The sequence below is a fragment of the Ornithorhynchus anatinus genome, chromosome 17 (genome assembly GCF_004115215.2).
Source record: "Ornithorhynchus anatinus isolate Pmale09 chromosome 17, mOrnAna1.pri.v4, whole genome shotgun sequence".
Taxonomy (NCBI): Eukaryota; Metazoa; Chordata; class Mammalia; order Monotremata; family Ornithorhynchidae; genus Ornithorhynchus; species Ornithorhynchus anatinus.
The window spans coordinates 3,001,064-3,010,373 of record NC_041744.1 but is presented as its reverse complement, the minus strand read 5'-3'; the positions used below and the strand labels follow the sequence as shown (position 1 = coordinate 3,010,373).

The window sequence follows — 9,310 nt, the reverse complement described above, 5'->3', positions numbered from 1 at the left end:
GGGATGGGAGGGCAGGTGGGAACGTGGCCCATTGGCTTCCTCCAGGGATCGCGAGGCCGTGGGGCGGGGGCTGTGGGGTTTGCGGGGTCAGTGGCCAAAATGCTTCGCTGCCGGCGGCGGGGGGAAAGGTATGGACGGGTCATTATGGTACTGGGATGGAATGAGGGGGGTTGGCAGCTTCGTCGCTCCCTCCGCCCCCCCCTTCCCTGCTGAAGGGCCTCTGGCAGTTCCGCTCGCGGTCTTGGCAGCAGTTGCAGCGCTGGAGAGAAAAATGAAAAGGGGAAGAGAGGGAAAGGAAAAAAAAAAGAGGAGAGACAGAGAAAGTCCAGCAGCCTATGGAGGCTTGTGTGTTTGCCCTTTTGTAATTACGTAGCGTCCCGAGCCTCTTCCCCCTCCCTGTCTTGTTCTCTCTCTCTCCCCCCCCATCGTCCCCCCTCCCCGCCTCCCAACACCCCCACCCCTCCTCTTCCCTCACATCCTTGTAAGCAACAATTAAACAGCTCTGGGATAAAACAGACTGCTGGAGAGGGTTCTAGGGCATTTCTTCAAGAGATGGCAACGCGGACGGTTGGGTTCTGTCTCCTCGGAGCAATCTTCCTCCTCCTCCTCCTCCACCCCTCTGAGCAAGGAGGTAAGGGCAAGGGAGACTGCAGGGCCCTATCGGGGTGGGGGCGGCGGGGGGATTTTCTGCAAAATCGAGCCGACTCTTCCCCCTCCCCTCTCCTACCGGGAGAAGGTGCGTGAGGAAGGGGCAGGGAAGGGAGAGAGCCTTCTGGCTTTCCCTGGCTCCGGCTTCTTTTCCCAGCTGTTTTCCTGTGGTACCAGGTAAGTGTCTTTTCTGGGACAACGGCCTCCCGGGCTGGGGGTGGGTAACTGCGTCCCCGGCAGCACAGGGGCACTGGGGCGGTGCCACCCGCGGGCCCGGGGGTCCCTCTCCGGGGACTCCCGCTGCTCTGGGTGGGTTGATTTCTGCTCAGATTCCCCCTTTCTCCATCCTCGACTGCAGGGTGGGTAAGGGGTCGGGGTCACTGCAGCCTTCTGAGCTGGAAGGGGGGGGGGGACCCATGAACCAATTCCTGTCCTGTGCCACCCAGGGCTTCGAGTGAGCCTGGCCGGTAGGCAGGGCAGACCCAGGCACCTCGGCAGCAGGCGAGCTGCAGGTGCCGGGGAGCTGGGGCGGAAGGAAGTGCAGGTCACCCTCAGAGCCTGGGCCCGTAGGCAGGGTGTGAATCCATCCTGCCGGGGGTCTCTGGAGCTGAGGGAGGACCCCTGCTCCCTGTGAGAAAGGTCAGGGTCCTCTGAAGAGGGAGTGGCAGTGCTCTCTGAGAGAAATAAGAGTGCTCACTGAGTGTGAGGAAGAGGGACCGGTGTTCCCTGGGAGAGGGAGAATGGACAGTGCCCCTTGTCTGTGACGGGACAGTATCCTTGAAAAAAAGAACAGTGCCCCCATAGGAGGGAGGGCTGGGGAGGTCCCTGGGACGGAAACAGTGCTCCTTGTGCGTATGAGACAGCAGTGCTCTTGGGAAGTGCTCCGGTGTGAGGGAGTGGTTGGTGCTCTGCATCAGAGGCAGCGCTCTCTGACAGAGAGAACAGTGCTCTGGTGGGAGGGAGAGGGTAGGATTCTCTGAGACAGAAACAGTGCTCATCGCAAGAGAGTAGGCAGTGCTCTTCAGAAGAAAGAGCAGTGCTCCGACGTGAGGGGGTAGCCGGTGCTCTGTCTATCAGAGGGCAGTGCTCTCCGTAAGAAAGAACCGTGTTCCTGGGTGAGGGAGAGGTTTTGGCTCCCAGGGGCAGAACAGTGCAGCTTTTGTGAGGGAGAAAGGTCAGCGCTATTGGGAAGGAGGAACAGTGCTCCACTGTGGAGTGGTCAGTGCTCTCTCTGTGTGAGGGGGCAGTGCTCCTGGGAAGAAAGAACAGTGCTCTCTGGGTGTGAGGGAGGGGGCATCGGCAGAGCGGGGAGGTAGATCTGGCAGAGCTGAGGGAGGAGGCAACCTGGCAGAGGAAGACTTGGCAATGCCAGCTTACGGAGCCCCGGCGGGGAGCGTATTCGGCCTGCTTGCCGGAGAGCCGCGGGCTCTGGGCAGGCTGGGTTGGAAGTCCGGAGCAGTGCCAGCGGTGTTCCTGGAGAGTACCCAAGGTGGGCAGGTGCCAGAGGTGTCCCCGGGGTGTGACCGAGCCCGGTCGCTGCAGCTGGCGGGGAGCGGACGGACGGGCATCGGCTGGCAGGGCTTCTGGGTGGGGAAGCCCCAGCAGATGGGCAGGAAGGAAGCTCAGGCACGAGGACGGGCAGCTCATGGTATTGGGCAACAAGGGTAGTGCCAGAGTGAAGCTGGGCCAGGCATCGCCTCAGGGAGCGAGCAGGACACTGGCAAAGCCAGAGGGCACATCCGTGGCACCCTGACCGAGGGACGGTAGAGGGTCCGAGGCCAGAGGGATGGGCGCGGGCCCCCACGGAGGGGCAGGGCCGGGCCGACATCATCGGCCGGAGAACTGATCCATCAGTGGTATTTCTTGAGCGCATACTGTTGTGAGGAGCACTGTACTAAGCACTTGGGAGAGCACAACACGACCGAGTTGGTAGACACGTTCCCGGCCCACGACGAGCTCTTTCCCAGAGCCCACCCCGGACGGGCCACTAATTTCCAGACAGCGGCTCGGTCCGGGCGCCTGGGATAGGGCAGCCTGGGACACGAGCGGGGATTCCGGTCCGGAGGACAGAGGGACGGTCATCGTCCAGGAGGGCAGCGGCCCCAGCAGGTGGAGGAGTGACCGGTTGTTTCAAAGGCAAGCTTTGGTCTGGGCAACACCAGACGGGGTCTTCTCCCCCGTTCCATCTCGGGAAGACCCCTCTGCTGTTGAGAGTCGCTCCGCACACACATACACACACACGCACATAGTCACTCGGCCCTGGGGGTCAGTTTTCCTGGGATTAGGAGGAAAGCCGAGGGGAGGGAGCGGTGTGAGGGTGGGTGACAGGTGGGCAGATGGCACGGGGGAAGGGTGGTTTTTGGGAAACGGAGGGGCGGGCGTGGGAGTGTGGGTGGGAAGAGGCCGTGGGGAACCCGGGGAGGTGACGTTGGATGGACTGGAGGTCCAGAGTTGGCATCAGGATACGGCACAGATAAGTTTCCGTGCTGGCAACGGGATACCTCTCAGTTAGATCCTCTAATAATAATAACGATGACATTTGTTAAGCGCTTACTATGTGCAAAGCACTGTTCTAAGCGCTGGGGAGGATACAAGGAGATCAGGTTGTCTCACGTAGGGGTCACAGTCTTAATCCCGCTTTTACAGTTGAGGGAACCGAGGCCCAGAGAAGTTAAGTGACTTGCCCAAAGTCACACAGCTGACAAGCGGCAGAGCCGGGATTTGAACCCACGGCCTCTGACTTCCCAGCCCGTGCTCCTTCCACTGAGCCATGCTGCTTCTCTAGGCCATAAACTCAGTGTGGACAGGGAATGTGACTGTATATTGTTGAATCCTACTCTCCAAAGCTCTTAGTACAGTGCTCTGCACACGGTAAGCACTCAGTATATACGACTGAATGAATCCGAAGGGAGAGAGAGGTCAACCGATCCATCCCCCTGCCTCCGGGAGGGAGCACCCGCTAATCTCCCCTCCCTCCCGGGCCGGACAAGTGTACGGGAATCCCCTCCCTTCGGTCGCCCTCCAGCAGTGAAGCCCATTCCAGCCCAGCTGAAGCCCATTTCCTCTGGTTTTGCCCTCCGGGCCGGGAGGAGACGGGGGCCAGCTGTCAGAGGGGTGGTCCCTGGGAAATTCGAAGAGCAAGAGTAAATCTGGCCACAGCCTTCCCTTCTCCGAACTGAGCAATCCCAGTTCCTTCCACGGCTTCTCGGAAGTCTCCGTCTCCTTCCCGTCCTTGTGCCTCTCCCCACCCTCCCTGTCCTTTGGGGGACAGTGGGGAACCCCTGGTGCTCACGGGACTTCAGCATGACCCTGTCCAGAGCTGAGCCCAGGGGCGGACCTCGACACCCCTCCGCCCCTCCATCGTCGCTTCTTTTTCTTCTCTTGGGGCTGAGCTGGCTGCGTTGATCACAGCGCTTGGGGCCACTCTGACTCCCAGATTATTTTCAATTCCCTTCTTCACAGTCCACATGGATCCCCTCCCCAGGTAGAATTTCTGCGGTCCTTTCTTCCTTCCCGGCTCTTTCCTTGCCACGTTCTGCTTGACCCTCATCCCGTTGGGGGTCTGAGGAGATTTTGAACTTAAGCTCCCTCCTCCATGGGGTTGGCTCTACTGGCCAGTTTTGTGTCTGTCATCTCTAATCACCAGTAAACCTAAAGAGAATGTTTTCTGTTCCTTAACCCCGATGACTTTTAATGTCTTCTGCCTCTTTCTCTCTCATTTCCTCCTTCTCCGCCTCTTCATCTCTCTTTTCCTTTATCTCCTGGTAGGAGGAGGAGGAGTAGAAGTGGAATTTTAGTATTTTTCAAGCACCCACTTTTTTTTGAAGTGCTTGTCAAGCCCTTATTGGGTGACAGGTGCTTCACTAAATGCCGGGATACATACAAGATAATCGGGTTTGATACAGTCCCTGTCCCACATGGGGCCCAAAGTCTAAGTAGGTGAGAATAGGATTAAATCTACCTATTTTACAGATGAGGAAACTGAGATTCGGCGGACTTAAATGACTTGCCCAGGCTCACGAAGCAGACGAGTGGCGGAGCTTAGAACAAGGTTGTCTGACTCTCAGGCCGGGGCTCTTTCCACTAGACCACCCTGCTTCCCCCTTCTTGCTGAGCACTGTATTAGGAGCTTGGAAAATACAGAATAAAGAAATGACTGGTTTTGTAGAAACGGTATTTGTTAAGCACTTACTATGTGCTAGGCACTGTACTAAACTCTGGGATAGATAGAAGACAATCAAGCTGACAGAGTCCATGACCCACAAGGAGCTCACAGTCTTAATCCTCATTTTACAGGTGAGGGAAATGAGGCACAGAGATGTGAAGGGATTTGCCCAAGGTCACCCTGCAGACTGGGGCAGGATTAGAACCCAGGTCCTCTGATTTCCAGGCCCCGGCCTCTTTCCACTAGGCCTCGCTACTTCTCACCGTTTCCTGCCCACAGAGAACTTTCACTGTAATGGGGGAACACAAAATATAAAAAATAGTTACAGAAGTCAAAACAAATAATTGCATGTACAGTTAAATAGACAGACATTTGAGAGGCCTGAAGGTGGGTGCCAATAAATTCACTGCCTTCTTCCTCCTCTTCCTCTCCCTTCTCCTCCTCTCTCCTCATCCAAAATATTCATTAAAGCGGAAACAGTGGTTCACCCCCGGGGCTCCGTCTGGAGCAAATCAAAGAGCGGAAAGAGCTCAGGCGAGGGAGTCACAGGTCCTGGGTTCTAATTCTGCTGCCATTTGTCTGCTGGATGACTTGTCTGCTGGGCTCCATCTGGAGCAAATCGAAGAGCGTGTGAGTAGCGGTGTGGCCTAATGGAAAAAGCCTAGGGCTGGGAGTCAAAGATCCTGGGTTCTAATCCTGACTCTGTCACTTGTCTGTTGGGTGACCTTGGGCAAGTCACTCAGCTTTTCTGTGCCTCATTTACCTCATCTGTAAAATGGAGATGCAGACCGTTAGTCCCACGGGGGATATGGACTGTGTCCAATCTGATTAAATTATATCTACCCCAGTGCTTAGTAAAGTGCCTGGCCCACAGCAAGTACTTAACAAATGAACATTAAAAACAAAAAGTACCCAGTGCTTAGTACAGTATCTGGTACACAGTGAGCGCTTAACAAATTTTATTAAAAAAAAAAAAGAAAACAAAAGAATAGCCCCAGGACCCAAATCGTCCCCCCGGAGCGTACGTCCTCTTCGATAGAGAAGGCTTCCTGGAGAAGGTGGGATTTCAGGAGCAGGCCGGAAGAAGGAAGGAGGCTTGGGAGCGGAGCGTGATGGGGAGTGAAGTTGGGGGGGTTTCCAGGAATTGAGGGTGACTTTGGGAGCGGGCTAGGAGGATGTGAGTGCGGGGCCCGGACGGGGGAAGGGGTGAGCGATCCAGCTGGAGTGGGAGGAGATGGCGAGTGGGGGGAGACGGTCCTGCCGGTGAGTCCAGAAGGGTTTGGAAGGGGATCTTGGGTCTGGTTCAGTGGGCAGAACAGCCCTGGCCGCGGGCCCGGGAACGTCCCCCGGCTGGACGTCGGCTTCCTGGGAGAGGCCCCCGGGGAGGCGGGTCTAGAGTTCCAAGGCCCGAAATGCCCCACCTCCCCGCTTCCCCGAAACGCAAACTCCCACAGCCCCTCGGCCTGCTCTCCCCCCACCCCGGGCCGAGGCAGGCCCAGATGATGGATGGGCCCGGAGGGAGCCGCTCGGGCAGGGGTCCGGGCCCGCGCTCTCTTCAATGGGCTGAGACGCGCTGGCGAGGAGCGTGTTGCTGTTGGCACCCGTGTGTGGAGAGGGGCCCAGCTGGCCAAGCCCCAGGGCAGGGTTCCCGCCAGGACCGAATGGGCAGGAAGGAAAGGGCTGGGGCCCAGGATCCCCTCTCTGGCAGGGGAGGAGGGTGGGGCCGAACGGCTCCGGAGCCCCCCTCGAGCCCACCCTCAGCCCAGCCGGTCCTCGCCATTGTCACCGGCGGGGAGTCTGGGGGTGCGGAGGAGGGAGGGCAAGGGGGAAAGGGGAGCCGCCTTGGCGAGGAGGGCTCGGATATCGGGGAGCCCGCTCCCCCAGGTCTTCTAATAGGGTCCAGAGACAGGAGTCTGGCTGTCTCCTCTGTTGCCCCCCCAAGAGGCGCTTTGGACTGGGTGGTTCTCCAAGCCTCGTCTAGGTGGGTCAGTGGTATTTATTGAGCACTTACTGTGTGTAGAGCACTGTGCTGAGCGGTTGGGAGAGGTCAATGGAACAGGCACATCCCCTGAGGGGGCCCCCAATCCCACTCACACACGATAACGATGAATCAATTAAGAGCTGCCTCTAGGCCAAGCACTGTAAACTCGTTATGAGCAGGGAACCTGTCTGTGGAATCCACTGGACTCTCCCAGGTGCTCAGTACAGTTCTCTGCATGTAGAAAGTGCTCAAAAAATACCACGGATTGATCTATTCAAAGCCGGGGTAGAGACAAGGTCATCTCGGCCCCACCCAATGAGCAAAGTGGTGAACGTGGAGACCCCTGAATTCAGACAGATACCCCCACCCCACCACCCCACTGCCTTGTCAGGCAGGTGTCGCCACTCCAAGCGTCCATGTCGGTGGCTGAATTCCTTGATGCCTAAGAGAGCATGGTCCTGTTAATAATAATAATAATAATAATAATAATTATGGTATTTGTTGACCACTTACTATGTGCCAAGCACAGTTCTAAGCCCCGAGTTAGATATGAGGTAATCAGGTTGTCCCACGTGGGGCTCACAATCTTAATCCCCTTTTTGCAGATGAGGTAACTGAGGCCCAGAGAAGTAAACTGACTTGCCCAAAGTCACACAGCTGATAAGTGGTGGAGCCGGGATTAGAACCCAGGTCTTTCTGACTCTCAGGCCCGGGCTCTATCCACTAAGCCACGCTGCTTCTGTAAACTCCTTGAGGGTAGGGACTGTGTCTTCTGATCCTCTTACACTCTCCCAAGCGCTTAGGACAGAAGGTGCTCTATCAAGTCTATTGATCGATTGATTGATAGCCTGAGGTTTTCCAAGTACTACCCCCTTCCCACCTAATTACCACTCCCCTCACCCCCAGGACCTCCCTCCTTGTTTACATCCCTCACCTATTTTAGCCTTTCATCGAATCCCTTGTTTAAAACAGGTGATCTACGGGTGAGGTAAGTGGGGCTCACAGAAGTTAAGTGGCTTGCCCAAGGTCACACAGCAGACAAGTAGTGGAGCTGGGATTAGAACCCACGTCCTCTGACTCCCAAGCCCGTGCTCTTTCCACTAAGCCACGCTGCTTCTCAGAAAGAAGTCAGAAGTCAGAAGATAGAAGGATGTGGGTTCTAATCCCAGCTCTTCCACTTGTCTGCTGTGTGACCATGGGCAAGTCACTTCACTTCTCTGTGCCTCAGGTTCCTCATCTGGGAAATGGAGGTGAAGACTGTGAGCCCCATGTGGGACAGGGCCTGTGGCCAACCCAATTACCTCGTATCTACCCCAGTGCTTAGGACAGTGCCTGGCACATAGTAAGCACTTAACAAATACCACGGTTACTATTAATCATTACTAAGGTCAGGCCACCCAGACTCTGGCTTTGGGGGGTCATTTATTCATTCGTTCAGTTGTGTTTCTTGAGCGCTTACTGTGTGCAGAGCACTGTACTAAATGCTTGGGAGAGTACAATAGAACAATACACAGACAATGCACTGACCATCTAGAGGGGGAAAGGCAGACATTAATTGTGCCCCGAGAGGATCCTGGGTTTGGGTGAGTAGCCCCGTGAGGAGACAGGGGTTCCGAGCCAGCCTGAAGATCCTAGGGGAGCAGAGGCAGGCTGGGCCCAGCAGGGCAGCTGGCTCTTGGGGGATTCATCCTGGTAGCTTTGGGAAAACTGACTCAGTTGGCGTGACAGGGAGAGTGGAGGATTCGGGAAGCTTGCGGCATGGGCCCCACCCCTTAACTAAGTGTGGTCTAATCAGAAGAACACACGGCTGGGAGTCAGGAGACTGGATTCTTGTCCCGGCCCCACAGGCAACCAGCAGGGTGACCTTGGACAAGTCATTTGACTACTTTGGGCTTCAGTTTCCTCATCAGTAAAATGGGGATAAAGTACCTCTTCTCTCTCCCTGTTGGACCACAAGCATCACGTAGGATAGGGAACGTGTCCTTTCCGATTGGTCTGGATCTAAAGAAGCAGCGTGGCTTAGTCGATAGGGCAGGGCCTGGGCATCAGAAGGCCTGGGTTCCAATATAGCTCTGCCACTTGTCTGGTGGGTGATCTTGGCCAGGTCACTTCACTTCTCTGGGCCTCGGTTCCCTCATCTGTAAAATGGGGGTTAAGACCGCGAGCCCCATGTGGGACAGGACCTGTGTCCAACCTGATTAGCTTATATCTGCCCCAGAGCTTTATTCGGTGCCTGGCACGTAGTAAGAAATACCAGAATTAAATAGCCCGGTCCTTAGCTCAAAGCTTGGACAATAGTACCCGCTTCAAAAATAGCACAATTATTAAGGGGTGCAGGCACCCAGATCTCGAGGAGGGGGTGGAGCAGTGAAAATTGGGGGAAAGAGACCAGAGATTTCCTAGACAGGGAAGTCTTCCCTTGGAGAGACCCTCTGGGGCTCTGGAGAACGGGTGGCCGGGTGAAAATGGGGTCCCAGGGTGGGGGCGGGGGATGGACCCAAGAGGGCACCTGGCAA

At 56.3% G+C, this 9,310-nt stretch overlaps 1 protein-coding gene across 4 annotated transcripts in view; it reads left to right on the top strand.

Annotated features, from left to right (window-relative positions):
* Nucleotides 1-466: 466 nt before the first annotated feature.
* The window catches only part of ELN (elastin), a 48,545-nt gene continuing 39,701 nt past the window's right edge, over nucleotides 467-9,310 (top strand). For all 4 annotated transcript variants that reach the window (XM_029082366.2, XM_029082367.2, XM_029082365.2 and 1 more), the window contains exon 1: nucleotides 467-631. In XM_029082366.2, coding sequence (XP_028938199.1) covers nucleotides 553-631 — 79 coding nt within the window. In that variant the 5' untranslated portion in view covers nucleotides 467-552. The remainder of the gene's footprint in view (nucleotides 632-9,310) is intronic.